General features: G+C 33.1%; 1 protein-coding gene across 7 annotated transcripts in view; it reads left to right on the top strand.

Moving 5' to 3' along the window:
* The window catches only part of Mp (collagen XV/XVIII-type protein multiplexin), a 1,493,071-nt gene that overhangs the window by 1,296,277 nt on the left and 168,970 nt on the right, over positions 1–27,824 (top strand). For 6 of the 7 annotated variants that reach the window (XM_072537153.1, XM_072537151.1, XM_072537148.1 and 3 more), the window contains 6 exons: positions 2,096–2,504; positions 2,587–2,795; positions 5,960–6,067; positions 6,806–6,820; positions 14,024–14,083; positions 19,557–19,800. In XM_072537153.1, the coding sequence (XP_072393254.1) occupies positions 2,096–2,504; positions 2,587–2,795; positions 5,960–6,067; positions 6,806–6,820; positions 14,024–14,083; positions 19,557–19,800 (1,045 nt within the window). The remainder of the gene's footprint in view (positions 1–2,095; positions 2,505–2,586; positions 2,796–5,959; positions 6,068–6,805; positions 6,821–14,023; positions 14,084–19,556; positions 19,801–27,824) is intronic. The other variant, XM_072537150.1, reaches the window with a different exon arrangement.

The following is a 27,824-nucleotide window of genomic DNA, read 5'->3' as shown; positions in this document are numbered from 1 at the left end:
TCTGCGTCCTTGGATTTTTCCTTGCATTATATTTTGTAGGAATGTGTACTTTTGTCCTCTCATCAGGTGGCCAAACTATTCAAGTTTTCTCTTTTTTATATTCAGTATAACTTCTGGATCGTTATTTATTCTGCGTATTACCTCTTCATTTGTAATTTTATCCACCCAACTTATTTTTAGTATACGGCGGTAGCACCACATCTCAAAGCTTTCAAGATTTTTAACATTCTTCTGTTTAAGAGCCCATGCCTCAACAACCGTAAAGCAAAGTACTGAATACATACTAAGTAGTTAACTAAAAGTGGACGTATGCAAAGATATGTATGACGTAATCGTATGGTATTCGCTAATAATCCTGTCACGTAATATGTCACACACTTCTGTGCGTTAATTCGTTTTATTGCTGCCAGTTTAAGGTGTTTTTACATGCCGCCATGTTTAATTTTTCTCCACCATCGTATTATCTCCGTTAAATCCTATCATTTTAGGCTCCATATGTCATGATTAGACCTATAGGACCGGAGATACGCAACTAAGGCTCTTTTGACATAACATATATAGGAGCAAAGATATATACTTAAGGTCCTTTTGCTGTTAATGTATTTGATTTCTACGTCGTAGTATTCTATTGGTTAAATTGTACCATTTGAGGTACTGTACGTCACGATTGGACTAATAGGATCAAAGATACATAACTAAGGCCCTTTTGCCAGGCTACTCTATTTAATTTTTATATCTCATTGTATTCTATTAGTTAAATTCTATCATTTGAGGTACGAAATGTCACGATTGGACTAATAGGACCGCAGATACATAACTAAGGCCCTTTTGACAAGCTGATGTATTTTATTTTTCTATGTTATTGTAATCGATTGGTTAAATCCTATCATTTGAGGTACTGTACGTCACGATTGGGCCACTAAAAACGAAGATACGTAACTAAGGCCCTTTTGACGTGATGCTGTATTTGATTTCTATGTCATTGTATTCTATTGGTTAAGTGCTATCATTTGAGGTATCGTACGTCACGATTGGACTAATAGAACCGAAGATACATAACTAAGGCCATTTTGACATGCTACTCCGTTTAATTTTTACACCTCATTGTATTTTATTTGTTAAATCCTATCATTAGAGGTACTATACGTCACGATTGGACTAATAGGACCGAAGATACGTGACTACGGCCCTTTGGACATGTTGCTGTATTTAATTTTTTTATTTCATTGTTTTCAATTGGTTAAATCCTGTCATTTGAGATACTGTACGTCACGATTGGACTTATGGAAACGAAGATATATAATTAAGGCCTTTTTGACATGCTGCTATATTTGATTTTTCTGTCTTATTGTATTTTATTGGTTAAATCCTATCATTTGAGGGGCTGTACGTCGCGACTGGACGAATTGGAGTGAAGATACAATAGGTAGTTGCAATATATCATAACCGGTTCCTTTTAACCAAACATGATTCCAAAATGATTTGTGGATGAAAAAAATATATATATATTCTTAAATTTACTATTTCGTTGTGGGCAATATTATATTCAACAGCGATGCCAAATTTCTGATGCTAAAATGATTGATAATGAAAGTGGGATATACATTTTCATGTATATAATGGCAGCGAGTAAACGGTAAAACCCTGAACTAAATATATATAATATTTTCACTGTACCATCATTTTAGACTCAAACATTTTCTGGAATAAACTTATATAACTCAGTAAGGGATAAAAAGAGAAAGCGGATATTTTAAAATATCAACACGGTATCAAAACTCTAATCAATGAGATGGTTAAAATTCTTGTAACAAGTACGGGAAAACAGTTATTGAGGTCTTGTAAAGTAGCGTCGATATACAGATGCTACTTTGCAAGACGATGCTAAATTGATGGTAAAAGCATAATGTATCGATGCGAAAATGATAGTAGGATGTATATATATATATATATATATATATATATATATATATATATATATATATATATATATACATATATATATATATATATATATATATATATATATATATATATATATATATATACTTAAAATTATGTTTTCATTTAAATTGTTTGTATGTTTCTATTTTAGGACACCGTCTTAGGGGGTTCAATGGTAAGACCAGGGGTACCAGGCCCTAAGGGCGAACCAGGTAAGCAAGGCCCTATAGGTCCCAGAGGAGAAAAGGGTCCAGCAGGTTCAAAGGGTGCACATGGAGATCCAGGTCTTAAAGGGGAACGAGGTGATAGAGGTATTCCAGGCGAAAAAGGCGTACAGGGTAAAAGAGGTGACGATGGTTCGCCTGGTATGGATGGTATTCCTGGTACCCCAGGAAAACATGGAGAGAAAGGTGAGAAGGGTAGCACTGGTAATCCTGGTCCTGCAGGGCCACCTGGACCATCTGGGATACATATTGCAGGTGGTACTGCTGAGGAAGCGATTAAAATTATGCCGGGATTACCTGGCGCTAAAGGAGATGCAGGAGAGAAAGGACCAAAGGGTGAGTTGTATCAATAACTTAAAAGTACTGTAAATAAACTATTTTGTTAATATTTAATTACATGAATAATTTTTTAATAAAGGAGACAAAGGTGACACTGGAGAAGCTGGTATACCTGGTGTGTCTGGAATGCCAGGAACTGAAGGTATTCCTGGTGAAAAAGGAGACCCAGGTATTGATGGAGCGACAGGGCCAATGGGATCTCCAGGTTCAAAGGGAGATAAAGGGGAGAGGGGTCCACCAGGTTCGATTATAAGTGCAGATGGGACTGAAAATATTATGACGATTAAGGTAAGTAAACTTTTATTTATCCACAGTTGCCTCACAAAATCCTACAGTTAAACAAAATATATCCATGAAATTCTTTGTCTTTCAGTGTCCCCCTTTCTATCCACTTTTCTTTGTAAAATAATTTGCAAAGTTTATATATCTGGCAATTATTATAGTATTTTCTTGCAAGCAGTTTCCGTGTTTCATTTCCGATAGTACAGGAAAAACAAGAACACTTTAGTAGTCTACTGTTTGTAGGCATTGGTAAATAATCGTCAGTGGTAAGGCAATTAGTTGGGAAATCACCTTGATAGTCAAATGTTCATTTTAATTTATTTCTGCTAATACTAAAATACGAAGAATAATAAAAAATAGTACGTTTATTTAACAGTACAAATATATTTATTAGACTAAACTCCTAAAATCTAATTGCCCTTATATACAGCATGCCTCATTCTTCGGAATATTTCTAGAATTCAGTGGAACTAAGTGGCGTCGGAATAACTGTTAGCCTTTTGCGAATCGTCTATTAGTATGTTCGTTTAGAGGCGTAGCAAGAGTAGCAAGGTACCTAATAGGGTATTAGTGATTATTATTCTAAAAACTTAATAGGATGTATTCAGTAAGGAGATTTTCGTGTAGTTTATGCATGTCAGCTTAATCTCTCTTTTTCGGATAAAACGATGATCCCTTCACTTCAGTTTCTGTTACCCATATATCTTCAAACAGCTTGTGTATTCTACCAACGAGGACGTTTGCTGTTAGTTTTAAGAGTTCCTGTGCTAGATCATCTGCTGGGGTATTGCGGTTTTTTAGAGCTTTAGTGAAAATCTTTTATTTAGTATTCTATAACTTATTTTATTTCTGGAAGATTGACACTAAATATTTTATCTTTTCAGTTAATTCGTGTAGAGTCTTTTACCTTCATGTCTTTGCCTGAAGTTCGGTAGCTCACTGAAATACTTTGTTTTATCTCTTGCTTTTTCTATCTTTGTATAAAATTGCATTTGATTGGAGGCCTTTCCTTTTATGATGTTTCTCCTTATAGAAGTTTCTTAATTTTTTGGTTTTCTTTTTTTTATGTAGACATGACTCTGTCTGTTTTTTAATGTGCCTTTAGAAAGTTGTAGTATGATCCTTTCGTGGTATCTCTACTAATCGTCTATTTATTGTCGTTCGGTTTATATGATCGTTTTATTCTACTTTTCTATTTATTATCCAGTCCTTGATGTTCTCCAACTTGCATCTACGTCATATATCTGTACTTCTAGCTCCCTTCCATAGTATCTAACCATCAATTTTTCTAAGAGTTTTCATCTCTGCGCTTTATTATTGGTCTGATGACTATTTTGTAAATTCTGTCTTTCATTTATTTGCTTCTTCTCATTGCTATCTCTTTGTCTTTCATTGACTTTGAGATAAGCCTATTTAGATCATCCAACGCAGAGTCGGTAGATTTACCATTTTGGTATGCATATTGACTATTGCTTTGAGGATTATCTTTAAGCTCATTCTTCTCTGATGTACCTATCAAGTAGCCTTTCCGGTACGACCTCCATGCTAAACTGGCTTTGAGGAGCTTGCATAGGTGTGGTATCAATACCTCTAATCTCATATGCAATAGTATTGGATATATGCCATTTATCCCTGGATACTTATATGGCCGAAACTTATTTATAGCCCATCTAATTCTGTTTGGTCTTGTGATTGCTGTGGACATTTCCCAATCTGTAGACCTTGGCCTAGTCAGCCTTTGGTCTATGTTGGTTTGCCTATCTGCATCATCCAGAATTGTTGAGCTCGGAAAGTGCATGAATATCAGTTCTCTACGACTTTCCTCTTTGGTGTCCGTAAATTTGCCATTAGCTTTCTTTAGGAAACCTACTTCTTTCGTTGTAGCATCATTCTTTGCCAATCTGTAGGATATTAGGATATCAGTAATCTTCTCACAAAACTCTCTTCATGAATTCATTTTAGCTTTCCCAATTTCTTTATTGTATAGCGTTAGCTTATACCTGTAGGCATCCCAGTCTTGGTTACTTTTGGCTTTGTATAGGCTTCCGACTTTCGACCTCTTCCTCTTTAAGCCGTTGTTCCACCAGATTGTATTACTGCCCGTACTTTTCCTTATTTTTTCTGGACAGTTTTCCTGGTAAGCCGCCATAATAGTTTCGCTTACCGTTTCTGCCGTAAAATCTATAACCTATGGGTCTTTAAACAAGATCATACTTTCCCCGAGATTTTTACTGAAGTACTCTATATCCTACCCAGTTTGTATCTCTAGGATTTCTGTATTTAATTTCCGATGGAAAAATATCAAAGTCAAATCGTATATGTCTGTGATCCAAACATGAGTATTCGTCAGACTTAACGCAATTTGTTAATATATCACTTATCTTGCTTATGCAGAGTGTTAAATCCAACACTTCTTTGCGTGCCTTAGTGACAAAAGTTGGCTTGTTTCCTATATTGTATATAACCAAACCTTCAGATGAGATGAAATTCAAAATAGACATACCCCTTGCATTGATGCCAGACCACCTGTAGAAACTGTAGTGTTTCTTGTATATCTTATGTAAAATATCTGAACATATATTTGAATATATGTTATATATATAACAGAAGCAACCAGCGACAAAACACATCCCTGTCTAACTCCACGTTTGATGTTTACATCATCTGACTGTACTGTCTGAGTAAGTGTAAACGATATTTTGTCTTGCATATTCCTATTATTCTTAAATCATATTTCGATATTAATTTATAGTTTCATAAATTTGCTGTGATAAGCGGTATCGAATATCTTAGAGTAATCGATGAAGTATGAATATATGTGGTAGTTAATATATCTACATTGTAAAAGAGATCTAAGCATGTTCTCTAATACTGACTGATTTGCTGTTGGCAAAACTTAACAAAATATGCTTTGAAGTATAATTTTTAAAAGTAAGTTGGGAAGCACAATGAGAATAAACAGTAGTTATTACAATAAAGTATATTTCACGAATTTGCGACTGTTTTGGATTATCGCTAGACACTTGATAACTTGATAACACTCTACTGTACCTACTATACCTACTAAAAGTCAGTAACTCTAAAATATACTATACATATCATACAAATATGCAATTTTATAAAGTGCTCTGACTTTATATATCCATTTACACCATATTTATCATTTTCAGGGTCAGAAAGGTGATATGGGTAAGAGAGGAAGACGAGGGAAGCCTGGTCCAGTTGGTCCACCAGGCCCTCCCGGAAAACTTGGAGAAATTGGACTACCAGGATGGATGGTACGTTGAATTTAGATACATATTACTCTAATTTGGTGTGGGTTATCTTTTTTTGCCAACGTTGTTTAGTTTGAAGACGCATCCAATATTTTTCCAATATTTTAAATAAAACAGAGACATTTTTTTATTATTAAGAATCTATCATAATATTCATTAACGTGTTTTCTTTTTAGTTAATTCATGTTATGCATATTTTCCCTTTGATCATTCAATACCGTTTAATATTACAATTTGCGTTGATCAGTTTAGATTACAATCGACATAGTTCAAATGTACACGTTTTCACTCTGTAATTAAGAAATATTAAATCTTCTGTAAATCTCTTCAATTATGAGCGTTGGTGGACACTCTGTATATTATGATACCCCAAATGCACAGAACTAAATTTAACATCACAATTTACCTCTAACTTTTGGAATAAACGTATTCATAAATTCTCTTGTTCAACCAAATACACTTCCAGAATGCACCAGCTGCAAATACAGCTTTAATAACAAAGGCAAAGTCATCATAACTTTAATATTATATATAAACTTATGGTTAGTAAGTTATATTTTTAGTGAAAAGTGAAGATAGCCGCAACACACAAAGTTGAACATCTTTCATTATGTTAAAGGAAAAAAGAAATATTAACGTGATATTTTAGCGCATTATGAACATTTTACTTCTTAATTTTTTCTATTTTGTAATACGTTGAATACTAATATTATACACTTATCTCTTGTGCGGGCTGGACAGCAAAATAATTCAAAAGTAAGTTTTCCTTTACAAATACTAATAGTATCTCTAAAAATAAATGTTTGATTTATGAATGTATTTAACAGAAACTCACTCGGCAACAAGTCTGTGGTGTAAGGTTTTAAATCAGATTTTTTTCTTGTAAAAATATGCACTCGATGTTTTTTCCAAAAAGTGTATAAAAAGCATTACTAATTACAATTAGGTATATGCTGCTTTCTCTTCTCACTGTGTAGTTACTAGTCCACACAAGTAAGGTATTGCAGTGACTTTGACACGGTCAGGTATCTGACAATTTTTTTGAGTTTTGTAGACCTCGATAACCCAAACCTTTATGTGTTTGATAGCTCAGAAGTTTTATTACATTGGAGAAGGTTTTTTTATTAGTATGGCCTGAAAAGGTTTTCAGACATTTGATACCTGAATGTCTTTTTTGTCAACAGCATATGCGCATGATTTAGACAATACCTCAAATGCAACCAATGTACAGTATTAAGGTAGCATTCCGCATCATGCGACCGAGACAGGAGACAGGCGACAGATAGGCGAGACCGCGACGCCAAGTGAACTGTCGCCCCTTGAACTGGGTACGCGACCGAGACAAGCGATATACGAGAAACGTGCGGCTAAAAAGAATATATAGTATAAATTCTATATTTAAAACAAGGCGCGAGGAAGGCTTTTTTAATTTATTAATAATGAATCATTTATCATTAAATGAAGAAAAATTTGGAGGTTATTTTAGACTAAATAAAACACAGTTCGATTATATAAACAATTTAATAGAGAAGGACATACAAACGAAAGGCGACATAACACCAAAAGAAAAATTATCTTTAACTTTAAGGTAAGTTTTATATCTTAATACAAAAAAAATAATACAAATTATAATTAGTATAACTTAATACAAATATTAATTAATTTGATAATAAAAAAAAGGGAATTGAAATAGTCTCCATCATGTTGTGAAGCAGGCGTACTACTATTGGTTGCAGAGGCTGATCCAGAGGGAGAAACGACGGATGGAGCATAAATATGTTCGTCTGATGTCGGGGGAGCTGTTTGAATGCTGCTTTCCATATTCATTTGCATTAGTTCATATTTTGTCAAAATGTTGAATATTGTTCTGAAGCTATTTTCTTGTGGCATTTTAAATTAATTTATATTTAAATGGGAATAAGCCACAATTAAAGGTTAAAATACGTTTATTGACGTTTCAATTTCCACTTCGGAAATCGTTCTCAAAATACAAACATTAGTAATTACTAATGTTTGTATTTTGAGAACGATTTCCGAAGTGGAAATTGAAACGTCAATAAACGTATTTTAACCTTTAATTGTGGCTTATTCCCATTTAAATATAAATTAAAATGTTGAATATTTCGCTCCTTACCTGTACTTGAAAACGCTGGTTCAATTTTCTCATTATAGATTTAATATGGTTGCCAAATGTATTAACTTCGTCATCGTTTTCTTTGCTAGTGTTTATTTCTTGCAAGAATATTTGTCTCTGGTCGTCTCGTTTCTTGAGATAAGTCAAAAAATCATCTTCGACTTTCTTTCGTTTTTTAGCTGGTGGATGTGTAGATTTGGCTGCCTCCGGAGCCGGTTGGAGCGACGTATCTTTATTTTCTTCACTAACAAAGGGGATTTCTGCCTCTTCAGTTGACATAAGACTTTCGGAAGAAATATTGGAGGCACTGGCTCTTTCGGTGGATACCTGTTCCAAGAACCGAAGTCTTACGAAGAGCTCCCATTTGGAATTTTTAGCTGGAGCACCCGATCCGGTTGCCATTTTCCTTTTACGTTTGTAACGATTATACGAATCTCGAATGTACTTCCACCTTTTTTTACAGTCAGCATCTGCAAAAAAGAATAGTATTGTGTTATGTATCAACTAATTGTTAAAATAATGTTATTGTTATTGGTAAAAATTTAGTGATACAATTGTATTTTTTTCAGATTTCTTGCTACTGGAGAAAGCTTTGCATCTCTCTCATATGCTTATAGAATATCTGCATGTTACATTTCAAGAATTGTGAAAGAAGTATTACATATTTTAAGAAAAAAAAAATTATTCAATTTATGCCTGAGCATATATATATATATATATATATATATATATATATATATATATATATATATATATATATATATATATATAATAGCTTAGATATCAGTAAATTTAGGCTATCGATCATGTCACTTAATAGAAGAACTGTTGCGTAAACTAACTCTAGGGACATTAATTGTTTACAATCGGTTACAAATCCTTATTGAACGTTTAATGGATTGGACCCATCTGTGTCTGTACCGTTCAAACCCAACTACACAAGACGACTACAATCGTATTTCTGAGAACTTTTGGACACAATGGAATATTCCGAATTGTATGGGAGCCATCGATGGCAAACACGTTCGTATAAGAGCTCCTTCAAAGAGTGGATCTTTATTTTTTAATTATAAGGAATATTTTAGCTATTGTGGACTCTAATAGCAAGTTTATAACGGTAGATGTCGGTTCTTCTGGCAAAGAGGGAGATAGTAGTATTTTGAAAAAATCTGTAATGGGAAAAAATATTATGGACAACAAATTTAATTTTCTTGAGCCTCAGTGCCTTCCAGGAACTGATCTAAAACTAGGTTACTATTTAATAGGAGATGAAGCTTCTGGTCTTGACACTTACATGATGAAACCTTATACAAAAAGAGACGCAAAGTTTTTAATTATCGACTTTGTCGGGGTAGAAGAGTTTCAGAAAATGCATTTGGGTTGTTGGCCCAGGTATTTAGAATATTTTACACACCAATAGCGATTGCTCCAGAAACATGTGATGACCTAATATTAGTTAGCTGTTGTTTACATAACCTACTACGTGAAGGCTTTCTAGAAGAATCTGGGAAATCTGTTTGTCGGTTGAATAGTTCCGATGTAACGTCACATCCAAATATGCAGTCTTTAATTCACACAGGCGGTTATACAAATAAAACCGGATTTACCGTAAGAGATGAGTTGAGAAAATATTTTACTTCTGAGGCTGGTTAAGTTTCTTGGCAAGAGGATCACGTAAAAAGAACAAACTAATAAATATTTTAGCTGTACATGGTTGAAATTTCTTTTAATAACCCTATATACACTGGAGTATTAAATATCTCACTATTGCTAACCTTTATAATTACGTATAGTATTATAAATATGTATTCACAAGAGGTTATAACTTTTAAAAGTAATGAATTAAAAATAAAATTGTAACTTACCAGTTCTGTTCATTTTTTCTGCTATATCCTTCCAAATATTTTCCCGAACGATAACATTCTTGTAGGATTCTACTTGAGGATCGTATAGTGGTGGGCTCTTAGATAATAACTCTATTAGCAATTCATCTTCCTCAGCACTAAATTTTATTTCGGACATTATTATTAACAAAAATGCATATACAAATCAGCGCCAAATCAGAAGTGTCGCGGGACGACACACTTCACTACTGCTCTTGTAGGAGACCGAGGAGACACAGACAAGCGACAAACGATTGTCGCTTGTCTCGGTCGCGAGCTACAGAATGACCCTGATATAATTGCATTGAGAACAGACGTGGAGAGACCACAATCGGTCTCGCCTGTCTCAGTCTCCTGTCTCGGTCGCGTGTTGCGGAATGGTACCTACACCTGTATACACTTTCCTATGCAGGCCAGGAACCCTAGTATGAAAACTGACCGAATAATAATAGGCTGTTTAATATCTTTTGCGATTCGAAAAGAGATGGCGTTGCTACTACACTTATGTTGGTACATTCTTCATATGAAAGTATCTAAAGTTTCATTCGAATCTGCCAATTTGTTGTTTGTTTACAAGCTATTTAATATCGACGTGTCACAGTATTTTTACAATGTAAAAAATCAAGTATCGTGCAGTAATAGAATTTTTTTTTGACTATTTAAAATTAAAAGAAATTTATAAACGAATGATAAAAGTGTATAAAGATTTTTCATGTTAAATTAGTACAGTAGAAAGATCGGTTGCTGAATTAGAACATATTCGGATAAGCTTTGAATACGATCTAGGACATCTAAAAACAGCAACAACCCCACAAATCGAAGAAAATACAGGATATCGTATTAGAAAATCGTCGAAGGACTAAAAATAATTAGTAGGGGCATCTCATTGGGTAGTGTAAGCAATATTTTGACCGAAGTGTTAGGTTTCAGAAAGCTGTATTTACAATGGGTGACACATTCGCTAACAATGAAACAAAAATACATTTAAATGCGAATTTCTCATCAACATTTAGAGCGTTTTCGAAAGGATACAGTTATTTTTTGTGCATCCATTGATCACTATGAATAAGACTTAGGTCTACTACCATGATTCTAAAGCAAAAATAAGAGTCTAAAGATTTGTGTGGATCTGGTTCTTCGGTCTCGAAACGAGTTTTTGTCCAGAAATCGGCCAAGATGGTGTTAGCATCAGTTTTTTGGGATGCTAAAAAAATTTTGTTTACTAATTACTTGCAAACTAGTAAAATAATAAATTCTTAATATTATTTAAACCCTTTAGACCAGCCGAAGCAAAAATTCGTGAAAAGAAAAAAGTCCAGGTTTGCAGAAGAAAAAATCTTTTTTCATTAGAACAATGCACAGTGCCATATGAACATGTTAGCAATGGCTAAAATCCATAAATTAAAGTTTGAATTGTTGGGACATCCACTGTGTTCATCAGATTTGGGCTCTAACGACTTTCTATTTTAATGACTAAAAAAAATTCATGCGTGAAAAGCGTTTTAATTCAAATGACATGCTCATAACAGCCGTGGATGCGTATTTTACAACCCTTCCAGATTTTCACTTCAGGGATGAAATTCATAAATTGGAATCTCGTTGAAACAAGTGGAACAAGAAGACCTCATAAAATTGTGTTTTTCTTATCGAACCTTAAAACTTATTAACCAGCCTACTATTACTAGTAATAATACCTACGTAATTGATAAAATTGAAATTTGTTTAATAGTGCCCAATTTGTAATTTATTTGTCATACAGATTGAACGAATTTAAAACGAAACATACGAAATCAATGTATTTCGGCTCAACTCCGCTCTAGGTGGTTGGCCAACAAAAGGTTGTATATATATATATATATATATATATATATATATATATATATATATATATATATATATACAAGGATTTCCACAGTTTTCACTGTATTCCTTCACTCAACCGTTTTCTCCAATTTTTCCTGTTTAGCCAGTCCCCTTCCTGTAGGTTTCTTCTACTCATTGCTTCGTCCACCTCATCTCTGAAAGATCTTCGGGGTCTGCCTCTCTTTCTTCTTCCTATCGTTGCAACCAAAAGGTTGTCAAATAATTATATTATAAAAATCCAATACTTCAGCGGGCTGCTGGATTCTGAACTCATTCAAGAACGAGTCAAAACTCCACCCAAATAGGTTGCCTAGAATCACTGTGAAAACTAGACTAAACAAGCAGTTATTATGCTGTCAAACCACCTATCGCTTCCTTATAGTCCAAGAGATAGAGCCGAAATTTTGAACTGATCAGTAATATGACATTTCTCTATTGGAACATATTCATTGTAACTGGGTTAAGACTTTGCCTTACAGGTGGACGCCCCTCGTGGTACAGGGGGTGGCTATACAGGGATGAAGTTGTAATTTTTTTCGGAAAAATTAACGATCGATAATATGGCTGAAAATTTGCCCAGAGTAAGATCTTGGTATAACTAGACGAAATCGTAAGGGGCGGACGTGAGAGTGGATACATAAGGGTTGGCGGACAGGGGTGAAGTTGCAATTTTTTTGGGAAAAATTAACGATAAGTAATATGTCCGCCATTTTCATAGCTCATTAGTTAGCCCCTAAAAACTCTAAATCCAAAAGGGCGGACAGCTGGGTTGGTACAGAGAGCCATAAAACGGGGTCAAATGTACCACTTGCCTGCGCATTTTAGGTCTCGGTCTCGCAACAATTTTCAAACTGATTTTATTATGATATTTTTATACCGATTGATTTGAAAATTTGTATGCTCACTTCTGTTACTATTCTGAAAAGCGTCAAGTAGAGTTTTCCTCAAAATTTTCCAAAAAAATTTTAGTAAATGAAAATTTTCTTAATTTTTTGAGGTAAAATCTAATTTGTAGAATCCTTTCGATTTTCTGTAAGTTATACCATGATTTTTTTCCAAAAATTTTCAAACGATTTTTCCGATAAGAAAAAAAAATTTAGAAAAACTTTTCTAAAATATTTGATAAAACTCTACGTCATCGTCTGAATCTTTTATAGAATATTTTGTAGTTTTAAAATGATATTATGATAATGTTTTTTTTTTCAAACTAAAGTCATATTTACTTTACAAATCACATTTTTTTCTTAAATATAAATATTTTACGAAGTAATTTTTAATTGAATAAATGTTTGATATTAGAATGAAAAACAAAACAAAAATATTTTCAATATAATAATCAATTGAAATTATCTGATGATTGATAAAAATTAATTATGAAACCGGTTAAGTAATTTTATTAAATTAAAGTAATTTTATAATGTTAACTATTGAATATTTTCGGTATAACAAATAGTAATTTGACTTATTTTTTATAATTTGCCATGAAGTAAATCCGTTAACTTTAACAATCTTACGATTTTAGTAGCACTGATGTAATAAATAACAAATTTAAGATCATTTAAAAGGTTTTTACCCACATGATTAGTGGCTTTCACTAAATGGTCACAAAATGGTAAGGATTTAATCACATTTGCTTTATCTTTAGTCAAAATGTAACTTTCATATTTTTCTTTATTAAAGTGGTAATACTTATCCCAGGTAACAGCACTGATGATGGACTTTAGTCCGAAAAAATTCTGTGACGTAATTTGCAATAGTTCGGTATTTTGTCCTCTCCTGGTGGTTTTCTATTTTTTAATTTCTTTAATGCTTCAAAAATAAAAATAAATGCTTTTATTGCTTGTCCTTATTCACCTGACTATATCCTTTTTGAAATTAACTGCGTACATTAATCAGTAGAAGAACAAAGAAGGTTAATAACTTAAGTGCTTCCGCATATCAAACAAAGCTTCCTTTTAATGGAGTTTTTTTCTAAAAGAATGTAATAGAAAATTGCAATAAAAACTAAATTTAGTTTGTAATTGTTTAACACACAAATGTAAGCTTGGATGTACTTTTATATTAAATTAAAATTTGCAGGGAAGGCCTGGAATACCGGGAGTTCCTGGAACGAAAGGAATGAAAGGTGATTCAGGAGGAGTAAGTATTTAAAATTATTATTAACTTTATGGTTATTTGCTTTTTTGTTGTCGGTGATTACCACGAAAAAATTTATGTCTATCATAGGTATGATGAATTAAATTATTTCCGTCTTTTGTAATTCATTTACAAATGTTTCAGAACCAAGATTTCTTCTTTTTTCTTTATGTTCTTTCATCTATATTTCTTTCTATTGTTAACTCCATTTTCCTCACTTTTATTACATGTCCCCAAAATGACATTTTTCTTATTATAATTACACTATCTGTGTACGTATGTGTGTTTTATTGTACCGCATGTACCAGCTGCAGTTGTTACTGTTTTGAAAAATTCACATGCCCTAACTAATGACAACCAAAGGAAATAGGATGAACAGTTCTTCGAAGACCTAAAGCAAGCCTACAGAAGATGTTCTAGAAATGACATTAAGATTGTATTAGGTGACATAAATGCAAGAATAGGACGACAGCGAGTTTTCATGCCCACGATAGTAAAGCGTAGCATACACAACATCAGTAGCGATAATGGATTGCGACTGATAAACTTAGCAGCAGCGCTAAATATAATAGTCGCCAGCACCTATTTTGAGCACGACAACATACACAAAAAACCTGGACCTCTCCTGATAGAAAAACAGCAGTCACATTGATCAAATCTTAATAGATTCAAGTAATAATTCAAGTAATTCACGTAATAAACTACGACCCAGAACTTGACTATGGGGAGAACTTGATATGTAGACTAAAACTTGTTATGTAGATGAAGACTGGATATGTTAATAAAACCCTGTATGTGGCAGTAGACATATCTTCAATATTTTTACTGCTTGGTGACTTACTTTAATACTGTATAAATATTTAGTAGGTGGTCTTTGTATGCTACGGCTGAGATCACCTACTAGTTCAGATACACTTCAGATGTAGGATCAGCAGGCAGGGAAAGAAGAATCAACCAAGAAAAGATATTATAGATCTGGAAAAACTAAACAGACCTGAAACTTAAAAGAAATTTGATGAAGAAATAATGAAGAAGATGACTGAATATAAAGGAAATGAAGAGAGAAGATGGCCAGTGAAACCAAATAAGTAAAACTACATTAACTGGAGCAAAATCAATTCTAGGAACTAAAGAAAGGAAAGATGGCCAATGGTTTGATAACTAGTGTAAGGTGACAACTGAAGAACGAAATGAAGAACATAGAATATATTTGACTATGTGAACCAGAGAAAGAAAAATGGTATTTAAAAAAAGCAAATAACTGACAAACTGTGTAAACAAAAGAAAAAAAAGAACTAGAAAAGACATAGAAATAAACTTCTCAGAAGATAAAACATGAAATGCGTATGTTATCAAACAAATGAAATAGGGTATAAACCCTTACCCGCAGAATTTAAGACGGGATTAAGGAAAATAACGAAAAGAATATAATATGACGTTTTACACAGAATATGGATATACACTGTGTCCGTAAAGTATGGAACAAATTCTTTTTTAGCTAAACAGAACATTTTAAGAAATAATCCTAAAACACGTCGATTTTTGATTTTAATTTACCGTATTTTAAAATAATATTCTAATATACAGGGTGAATTACTTTCGAGTAATGACATCACCACCATTTTTTTTAATAGAACACCCCCATTTTGTCTCAATTTTCGGATTACTCTAGCTGAGCTGATACCAAAGATGTATCACATGTTGTTTCAAATTGGTACAGGGTGGACAAAAATACAAAAGTTTTGTGTGTGTTCATAAAGTAACGCGTTAGTTAAATTAACAATATTTTCAAATGGTCTAGCGGACAGAATATAATGAAATACATGACTTTATAAATGTTCGAACTGTAGCCCTTGCTGTATTTGACAGTAACCCAAACGTTGTACAAATTCTTGTTGAACCTTGTTTATTGTGTCTTGAGAAATACTGTTGATTGCTGTCCGAATTCTCTGTTGTAATTCTTGAATATTTGCTGGTTTCGTTTGAAACACATTCTTCAGATGACCCCACATAAAATAATCCAATGGTTTTATTCCAAATCCATTTAATAGGTCCACGTCTACCAATCCACCTGTTCGGAAAAATTTCATCTAGGTACCTTCTAACATCTACAGCATAATTTGGAGGTGCACCATCCTGTTGAAACCATAAACTTTTATCGAAACCTCCAGGATTACGTCTGCTGGGAAAAAAATTACGTAAAGTAGGTACCAGATATCCCCTTAAAATATCAAGGTACGTTGCCTCGTTTAAATTACCTTCGAAAAAGTAGGGTCCGATAATTCGATTTCTTACATTTGAAGCCCATACATTTACCTTTTGCGAGGGTTTTCTCTTGCTCAGTATCTACAATTCTGACGGTTAACCTCGCCATTTAACGTGAAAGTTGCCTCATCAGAAAAAATAATGTTCTGTACCAAGAGAGGGCCTCGGTGGCAGTTATCGATCATTGCTTTACAAAATTGCATTCTTCTATCGGGATCATCTTCGTTTAATTCCTGCACAAGTTTGATTTTATAAGGATGCCATTTTTCAAGCTTTGATAGTTTGTGTACCGTTGTTTTGCTAACACCGATATCGCGACTAACTTTACGCACAGAAGTGCGCGCATCTTCTTCAAAACTAAGTAAAACATTTAATTCTGTATTGGCATTTGCAGAGGAATGACCTGATTTCCGTGCATTTTCAACCGTACCAGTGGTCGAAATTTCTTTTCAATCTTACTGACTGTTGATCGCGTTATAGGTGTTTCTGGATATTTATCATTAAACAAATTGCACACTGCCATCTGAGTTTGCGATCTGCCTCCGTACCCAATCATCATAAATATTTCAATTCTTTGCTTTACACTTAACTCCATTTCTACTTTAAATTAAAGCTAAGCAATATTTAAAACATTCACAAATACCAAAAATATTGTAGTACTAAACTGTCACTGAACATCAATAAATTACTAAACAAATAATGACATTTAACAAAAACATAGCCTACTATGTTTCTTTTAAATTGATAAAAATAATTTCTTTCATATTCTGTCCGCTAGACAATAAGTATTTTTGATATTGTTAATTTAACTAACGCGTTACTTTATGAGCGCACACACAAAACTATTGTATTTTTGTCCACCCTGTACCAATTTGAATCAACATGTGATACATTTTTGGAATCAGCTCAGCTAGAGTAATCCGAAAATTGAGACAAAATGGGGGTGTTCCATTAAAAAAAATGACGTTGACGTCGTTACTCGAAAGTAATTCACCCTGTATATTAGAATATTATTTTAGAATACAATAAATTAAAATCAAAAATCGACGTGTTTCAGCATTATTTCTTAAAATGCTCTGTTTAGTTAAAAAAGAATTGGTTCCATACTTTACGGACACAGTGTATAAGAGAAGATAAGAAAAAATGGAAATGAAAAAAATAGAATTGAATAAGAACCCAATTTATATAAAAAAAAAGAAACAAACTTCTCTCTCAAAAGTTTAGGGAAATCTTGCTGTATTGTGGATATAAATATATCCGCAATACAGCCATTTAGGCAGGATATCAGGTAGGGTTTAGACAAGGAAATCAACTCTTTACTAACTGTTTACGGTTAAACAAGTTTTATCCATTTTACCCATTACCTAAAAATTATGCTAAACAAATATATACAAAGTCGATCGAAGAGAGCAACACAACCCTACCTATTAGTTGAAAACAACATTAACGATGCAGAACATAGTAGACGAATCATCTTAACCAATCCGGCATACTTTGCTATCAACCGGATATTTAAAGGCGCGACGCACATCAAAGGACTAAGATACGAATCTATAAGACCATATTCCGACTGATAGTAAGCTATGGATGTTAAACTTGGATATGGACTCAAAAATCTGTAAATCGCATAGATATCTATAAATAAGATAAAGATACTAAGATACAATTATCAAATATATATATATATATATATATATATATATATATATATTATATATATATATATATATATATATATATCAAATATATAAAGACCAACTTTATCTTAGTGTGTCCACCCACAGCGTCTTTAATGGCCAGGCCATGCATTTAGGATGGAATAAAACAAGCTTTCAGACGTGGGAAACCGAGAAAACGATGAGAGGATTATGTGGATGAAGACGCAAGAAATCTTCTTGGTAGTTGATCGTGGAGGGGAATAGCTACAGACCGTAAAGCATAGAGATATTTGCTAAGGAAGACCAGGTCTTAAATTTGGATAGATGGATAGGATAGATGGAGTGACTTATTTTTTGCTGCCTGATCAAGATTTGCGTCAAAGAAATCTTTATTTATCCGACTCGTTTGAGCATTTCCTGCATATATATTATATTGCTAGTTTTTTTTCTATGACGTTTATGTGTAAATTCTTTATTCTCTTAGTTGTATTACTCCAAACTAAAATACGAATAAAATTATTTATCAAACTTACTTAATCCGGAGCGAATTAATCAGTATGAGATGTACGAGGTGTAACTTCAGCTTTAGGTGTATTAATCATAGCTCAGTTTTGAGGAAAATAATTCTAATTGCGAAGTTGTATTAAAATGCAACTGTCCAGACTAGAACAAAAAATAGAACAACAAAAACACACTATAAAAAGATATAGACGATAGTTGTGGCAAAATTACTAATAATATAAAATCAGCAGCAAAAAACGGGAATTTTCTCTTGTAGAAGGAAAAATAAATGAAACTTTTAAAGAAAAAAAAGCGCACACTGTGATTTTTTGAAAAAATAAAATTAAAATGTCAAGAAAAAAAGGCTTACTTGGAAAATACATTGAAAATAATATAAAAACCCTATGAAATTTACAAGAAGGTTTGTAATGAGATCCATACACTAAAAAGAAAGAGGAAAACAGAATAGTGGACAAAGTTCTTTATAGAAATGAAAGAGAGATTCATAAAAGATGAAACAATGGAAATAAAAGGATAACATAAACCAAACAACTAAAACAAAGCAAGAAAGAAGATAAACAAGTATCAGAACTTAAAAACGAAAAGGCATATATAAATTTGTAGTTAGAGAATCCTAAGATATTTAACTGGAAAGATAATGACGGTAAGATCAAGAACTAACGACATACGACAAAGAGAAACACGTGCAGGATAGACACACGTGCATAAATGGGTAAGTACAAGAAGAAGAAAAAATGTGACAGATACATTAATAGAATGGCAAAAATAATCTAGTTAAAATACCTTGTGATTTGGCACCAATGACATAGAACGAGATGTGATGAGAATATTTCAATAAAATAAATGAAAATGTTGAAGAAAAATAGCTAATATACCAAGATGAAAATAGCAGTAGAAGCAAATTATTATCCTTTTAACGAATAATTATTTGCATAAGACATATTTTATTATTGTCCTCTCTAATCATTTCTTGCCACTCTGTATACACACAACGCCGAGTTATTAAATTAAACCGTTTGATATTTTTACAGCACAAGGGCGACAAGGGCGATAGAGGTGACCTGGGTCCGGCAGGTAAAGATGGCACGCCGGGCCCTCCGGGTCCACCGGGACCCCGATCATCAGATGAAACGACAAGGTACATTCCAGTGCCCGGACCTCCAGGGCCGCCTGGTCCTCCAGGTCCTTCGGGGATGCCAGGATTGTCTATAACCGGCCCCAAAGGCGAGCCAGGCAGCCCCGCTTACGGAGAAACTGCTCACTACAGCCGACCAGGTATGTGGTTAGAGATATTTAATATTAAGTGGCGGTTCGTTAACACAAAAAATCGCGTAGAGGGTAGAAATGAGACTCTAGACGTTTAATTTTTATTAATGTTTTTATTTAAAATTATCAAGTAATATTTGGCATTTATAAATAGACTTAGAATCTAATATATAATTATTCTTTATTTCTTAATGAGTAACAGCACGTAAAGTGTCAAAGGTTCTAAACCAGTTTCAAACAAGAGACGTTTAATGTACATTATTTACAAAAGGAATGTGTTTAATATAATTTAAATATATACTAGATCTAAAATATAGGTAACAAAAATTTAATGTATATATCGAATCGTTAAAATATCCAATTATTTTTCAAGTAATTGTGCAAGTATAGTGACCGAATCTGCAAACATTAATAGACCGTGTAGTGGAAACCTGTGACAGATACGGCATGAAATTAAACTGTAAGAAGACCAAAATTCTTGTAGTAAGTAAAAACGACGTAATATAACACCAATTCAAAGCTAATAATGAACCCTTGAAAATAATCGACAAAATTACATACCTTTTATGCAGCCTAAATAAGGAATGGGACCACTCACAGGAAATACAATGTCTTATAGAAAAAGCGAGAGCTGTCTTCAATCGCCTTTGGAATATTTTATGTAATATGCACCTGAACATTAATATAAGCACACGAGTCTTGAGATGCTATGTATTTTCTACCCTTTTAAATGGAGTCGAAGCCTGGACCGTGACGGATGCAACATCCAAACGATTCGAAGCCTTCGAAATGTGGTGCTATCGCCATATGTTCAGAATTTTTTATATCCATCATGTTACAAACAACACCGTGATCCAACGTATGAATAAAGATCTGGAAATTATGCTTATCGTGAAAATCAGAAAAATGACATACTTAGGGACTGTGATGCGCAATGAGAAATATCAACTAATTTTACAAGGCAAGATAGAAGGCAAAAGATCTCAAGGGCGCAGAAGGACATCGTGGTTGAAGAACATCAAACAGTGGGCAGGAATGACTACCATACATCTATTTAGAGCAGATTTCAACAAAGTTGTATGGACCAACGTGATTACCAACATCCACAGATGATAGGTACCAAAAGAAGAAGAGTGACTGAATATGAAGAAGCTGATAAAACGATTGTGGTTTGTTGGGTTTGCTAAAATCTCGTAGTATCTCAATGTGGCTCATTACGATCAATGCCAAAGAAATAATCGAAATTTCGATAATCACATTTTTTACATGTATCTAAATACAAACTTAAAGAAGTTATTTCAGTTTTTTCCGTTTTTATTGTTGTTCGTCTAATATTTCATTTTCTTTTGTGCTTAGATTGGAATAGAGCTTTAAAATAATGAAGGTGATGTTTCCCGTACGATAACATTTTTGCGTACGTGACTCTATACACTAAATGATCAATAGTCTAGTCAAAATTGTAACGATCCAAAAAGCTTGTAATATTTTTTATGTTACCCTTTATAACTCAATTGCGTTTTAAGTAACGTAAAAATTAAATTTTGTTTTGGTAAACCATCGATTCTGGAGAAATGACGCAAGTCTCCTTATATATAGAACCTCTTTTTTCTATTGGTTGGTTTTATTCATATGGCGTTACGTCGGCGTACAAGTCGGCGTTAGTTTGATTTCGATAGGAATAAGCTTGCTTCGTGGAAAGTAACCGCTTTAATTTCTGACCACAGAATGAATCACGTGTAGTTGGCTTTCACGTGTATCAGAAGAAAAAAGTAGTATTCTACCTTTGCAAATATTTGGACTACTATGTTCGTCTTCAGTGCTGTTGGTCTTTCAATTTTTGTCTCTCTTGGAATGAAGATAAGCAGTTATTCCTAGTTGTTGTTCGTTCGTTGCTATAACAACTGTTTTAAGTAGATAAAGTATCACTTTAACCGCAAGGATAGATAAAGTGACACTTTAACAGCAAGAGTAGATAAAATTTTTTAACTCTTTTTTATTTAATAAAATTTACAAATTCAAACACATTAAGGATTAAAAACAACTAAAATTTTACAATTAACATTATTAGAAATATCTATTTTTGGAGCATCACAACTTGTACTCGTTTGCCTAAACACTTAATTCGATGTACTGGATTGATTTTCTGGTTTGCCAAGTATACACTTGGATACAGCAATCTTATTGCTTATTGACTCGTCAATGTAAGATTCTGCAACAAATGACGATTTCCATCCACCTAAACGTTTAACTTTTATTAGATCAGCTCCAGAATTTGCGAACATAGTAGTTGAAGAACGACGGAAACAATGCCCTGTGTACATTTTTGAATTTGCAAGTTTCAAAAAATCTGCAATCTTCTTGGGGATATTATATATAGTGTTAATCCCCACCGGTTGAGTAGTGCACTTTTGCTGTTGGTAATTTACAAAAAACTTACTGTGAGGTACGTTTTTGGGGCGCAAGGCAATATACTTTCTCACAATTTCCAAGAAACTCAGTCCAATTTTCTTGTCAGTAATACAAAACGACGTTTCCTGCTTGGTTTTAGTATCAGATAATGAAATGATTATCACCGATATTCTGTCGTCCACGTTAAACACTTCTAACTTGTACAATTCATCGGACCTAGTCGCTCCATGCACAGCAAAAATAGCCATAAACTTCATCAACAAATAGACGTCATCAGAAGCTTCTGACTTTTTAGCTTTGTATCCTCCACTCAGGTTTTTAAGTAAGGTGGTTAACTTGCTGAATTTAGAAATGTCACAATTTTCATTCACCAACAACTTACGCTTCAACATCGATTAATACGACCATAATGACGATGGCATCGCTTTCTTCGACTTTTTAGAAAAATACGCCAGAAGTATTTTTTCACTCACGTCATTGATATTCGTAATGCTTTTTCACTTTTTAAAAGACTGGTATTCTTTCTCATACATCATCCTAGATTTTTGTTGCAACAATTAACTTTCTGCTTCCAACGCTGCATTTTCTACATCTGATGGCAGGTTTTCCTTTTCTTGTGTCTCTTTGTACACAAAACGCAACAATATTCTCCGCAAAAACTAAAACGTAACATTTGTTTGACATTTGTTGACAGAGTAATTCATATCCCTAGCAACGGAGCAAGACAATTGCGATTTTTGTGCTAAAAATTACAATTTTCTTTGAAATTGTATTTTTCACCTGAACTTAAAGTCTTGCTATAGAAAAAATTGTTGTATTGCACACGACGATAAAATCGCATTATCTTCTCGAGCATAATTAGCGTCTCGACACGTCTCGACGCTAAAAAACGCTCTCGAAGATAAAGTAAAATTTTATCGTCTTGTACAATAAATAACTATATTTTTCATGAAGGACGTATGTTTTTTTTTATTGTTTATTTATTAATTATTATTTAAAATTTTACACTATGTAAAATGTTTTGATTGCCTAGGTGAACATGCCATTTTAAATTCAAAATTAATCGTGTGTTATTTATTTAAAAAAAAAACTAATAATGAAGTGAAAACTTTTTTTGTAAAATGGCATAAAATATTTTTTTTTATTTTTTAAAAAATTCCAAAATGGATTTATAAATTTTCAGAACGTTTTCGATCCTATCAGATTATTATCGGTGAAAAAAGTCTAAAAAGTAGTTGAAACTAGCTACAAATGATGTCAGATTACCCTTAAATTACATAATTTGAGTAACGAATATTATAATTTTTAAAACACTAGGTCGATGAAAAAGATTACATTTTTTAAGGGAACGTGTAATTTCCCAACTCGAAAAAGGAGACCTAACTTCCTAAGGGGTAACAATGTACACTGTAAAAAGATTATAATGTTTGTTACTCAAATTATGTAATGTCATTTGACCCCATTATGTGGCTAGTTCCAACTACTTGATAGACGTTTTTCACTGATGATGATCTGATGGGATCTAAAACGTTCTGAAAATTTATAAATTCATTTTGAATAATTTTTAAAAAAATTTAATAAAAATTTTATACCATTTTCCAAAACAAGTTTTTTTAATCTATGGTATACAGCAAACCACTGGGGATTTCCTTTTCAAATTTTGTTTATTTAAGATTCTCTAATTGGCACTATAATAGATAATTTGTTTGAACCTGTTATACAGGATACTTCCAAATTTATATAAGAATGTGAGCTAATAATGAAAATCAAGAAAACTCTAAAAGTCATTTATTTTTAGAGCACTGCACGATTTGCCAAAGTATTGTAAAAATTAACCCACGTGTAGTGCAGAATATTTAAAACGAAGTTCGTTTGGTCACAATGAACTAAGATATTAACAATATTTAAAATTTAATATATTTATTTTACAATTTATTGTTTTTACTTTCCACGAGGAATTAGAAATTGTTTTATGTCAACTGGAAAAGTGGTTTGATAATGGCTTTTATTGTTTTCTCCAGATAGAATCTGGATTTTCTCCAGACTAGATTTGGATTTGACTGAAGTTCTTATAGGGCTTTTTTTTTCTCGGATTGGCTGATGTTCGGAGTAGGAGGCTTTGAGTTTCTAAGAACTCTAGCGATGTCTTGTCTAGCTATTTCAGCATCTTCGGAAAATAAACTGAAGATGTCTTTTTCAGTAACAAAGTAATTGAAACCTTTTGCTAAAGCTTAAGTAGTACTGGTCGAAATAGAGGTATAGGAAAAGTTGTAAACCACTGTAGTGGGTTTTAACGTTGTTGTTTTTGGAATTTGTTTGGCAATTAGATGCGCTAATTTGCGCTTTTGAGTTTCAATCTTAGATTCGAAAGTGTTTAGGGCTGAACACTCATTCCGAAAGAATGAATAGATGGCCAAATATTAAAAATACTGATATAGTGCACTTCAGTGTACGTGATTACATTTTTTTTGTATTCCATGCTTCGTCAGTTTGTTTGGAAGGTATAATCATTCCCTCAATTCATTAAAACTTCTCATTAAATTAAGAGGCTGTGTCGATTAAATAGAGTACTTAACCTCTTTTCCCTAACAGAGTTAAACTAATATATGCACCGAGTATACAGGATTTTACTGCGTCGTTCTTTAAAAGTGGAAAAAAGAACCGTATATTTATGAGTTGGGAATTGCGACGAGTTATTATTAGATAGTACACCACTTGTTAAACATTTCTAATCTGAAATGGCATATATGTGTATGTATGAATGTAGTTGCAACTGAAAGCGTGTACGATGATTACATTAGTGACTTTTTAAATATATAAACATATACGAAATTTAAGCTCTATTTTTTATATAATAATTTTAATAACGTATGTTGTATGTTTTCTTCTTTTTGTTAACCCCTTTGATGCAAACCTTTTGTTTTGTTGGTGTTAACACAGCCCATTCTTTATTTGTTTCATTTTTAATGTCTGTTTTAATATTTTAACTACTACAAAAAACGTACAGGTCATCCCTTCAAAACTCTCATGTCTCATGTCTCTCATAATAAGTTCTTGGTGAATCATAAGGTTGCAGTTGTATGTGCCTTTTTTAGAAATTCTGTCAAAAAAAATCTAAAAATAAAAAACAAGTACTTAAACTACGCCGTACTTTCGCCGTTTTTACACTAATGAATTAAAATAATAGTACTGTAAAGCCGACTCTGACGATAAAACTTTCTCGAACTGTGTGGGGCTGTCTGAAATATAGTGGAGTTCATGTAAAATATCTGTCCTTTATATGTTTAATAAAATTTATGAAACTGGTTATATACCAAAAAGATGTAGCGACTACCGAAGCATCAGCTTGATGAGTCATGTTTTAAAGATATTTCTACAAATGTTGTACTCTAGGATGTACCAAAAAATAGAACAACAACTTGGTGACACACAGTTTGGATTCCGCACTAACCTAGGAACAAGAGAAGCACTATTTAGTATTCAGGTTATGGTACAGAGATGCAGAGATGTGGACATCCAGTTTATATGTGTTTTATTGACTTTGAGAAGGCCTTTGATCGAGTAAAACATACTGAAATGATAGCCATTCTTCAGCAGATAGGTATTGATGATAAAGGCCTACGCATTATTAAAAATCTGTACTGACAACAACGCACAAACATCAGGATTGGCCGGGACACTTCTGAAGAGCTTCAAATACGAAGAGGAGTAAGGCAGGGCTGCATTCAGTTCCCGCTACTATTTAACATCTATTCTGAGTTCGTTTTCAATAAAGCAGTGGATAATGTTCAATGTGGTATAAAAATGAATGGCGTCAATATTAATTATTTGAGATATGCGGATGACACAGTGTTAATTGCAAGTAATTACGAAGAACTTCAACATCTAATTAATAGGATTACCACAACGTGTGATGAATATGGCCTTAAGCTAAACACCGCAAAGACAAAGGTGATGGTCGTCAGTAAAACGCCAATACAACCGAAAGTGGTAACAGCTTATGGTGAACAACTGGAGAGAACTAACAGTATCACTTACCTTGGTTGTAATCTAAATGAGAACTGGGACATGAGCAAAGAAATTAGAATACCGATAGAGAAGGCCAGAGCTGCATTCTTTAAGATGAAATAACTGTTATGTGGAAACAATATTACTTTAAGTCTGAAAATTAGATTAGTGAGATGGTATGTGTTCTCTACTCTTTTGTATGGTGTCGAAGGTTGGACTTTGGCGGATACACTTCTCAAGAAACTGAAAGCCTTTGGAATCTGGGTGTATTGGAGAATCCTACGAATAAGTTGGGTGGATAGAGTTCGTAACGAAGTTGTTTTGCATCGGATGGGAAAAGTTACGGAAGTCGTCAAAACAATTAAAAAATCGCAAACTTGAATATTTTGGCCATGTTATGCGCTACCCAGAGAGATATAATATACTCCATTTAATAATACAAGGCAAGGTAGACGGAAGAAGAGGACCAGGACGAAGAAGAACGTCATGGCTTAGAAACCTTAGAGATTGGTTTAACAGATCCTCTGCGTCTCTTTTCCGAGCTGCCGTCAACAAAATTACTATAGCCAATTTGATAGAAGAAGATATGAAGAAGAAAGAAGAAGATATATATATATATATATATATATATATATATATATATATATATATATAATTGGTATTTCTTGGGTTTAGGTTCAATAAGTAATATTTAATTTGTAACTAGCTTGTATTGTTCCATTAAAATCAACGTTTCGGCAGGTAATTCTTGCCTTTGTTAATATTCTAAAATGTACAAGATTGATAACAGAAGGTTATTGTAAAATATATAAAAGAAACATACTAAATGTAAAGCGAGACAGTACCATTTATGATATTCTTTCCTTGTACATTTACGTATATATACAAATCGTTGCAAATATCACAATTTGATAAACCATATCTTGGTAACCGTTAGTCCTAGAATATGCTCAACTAGAAACAGCTTAGCGTTTTCAAGGATTTGTCATCAGCCATCCCTCATATATCAAAGTGGTAATTAATACTCTACATTCCCGTTTTAACAAGATATTAAAAGAAAAAAGAATCCCAAATAACTGGAAGGAATCCGTAACAATTATCCTACACAAGAAAGGAGATAAAGCAGATATAAAAAGCTACCGTCCTATATCACTCCCCAATGTAATGTGTAAACTCCTAACTAAAATTTTAACCAATAGATTGACGACAGAATTCGACGGATACCAGTCGAAAGAACAAGCTGGTTTTAGAAAGGGATTCAGTACAAGTGACCATTTACTAGGTATGAAAATACTTTTAGAACGACCAAATTAATACCACATTCCTCTGTATACAGCGTTCATAGATTTCGAAAAGGCTTTTGACAGTGTCGAACATTGGGCAATGAAAACTTCTTTGATATAGCCAATAGCCAATATATATATATATATATATATATATATATATATATATATATATATATATATATATATATATATATATAAGGAAGCCAAAACAACAATTAAAGTATATTTTTTTTTTTTTTTGGGAGGTGGAATCTTCTAAAAGACCGTCTGGGATCGGGTGTCAACCCTTTACCCTGGTGTGTCGGATTCAATCTCTTACGCTTCACCGCG

The sequence above is a fragment of the Diabrotica undecimpunctata genome, chromosome 7 (assembly GCF_040954645.1).
Source record: "Diabrotica undecimpunctata isolate CICGRU chromosome 7, icDiaUnde3, whole genome shotgun sequence".
NCBI lineage: Eukaryota > Metazoa > Arthropoda > Insecta > Coleoptera > Chrysomelidae > Diabrotica > Diabrotica undecimpunctata.
The sequence above is the reverse complement of the archived record's forward strand: the minus strand, read 5'-3'. Positions and strand labels throughout refer to the sequence as shown.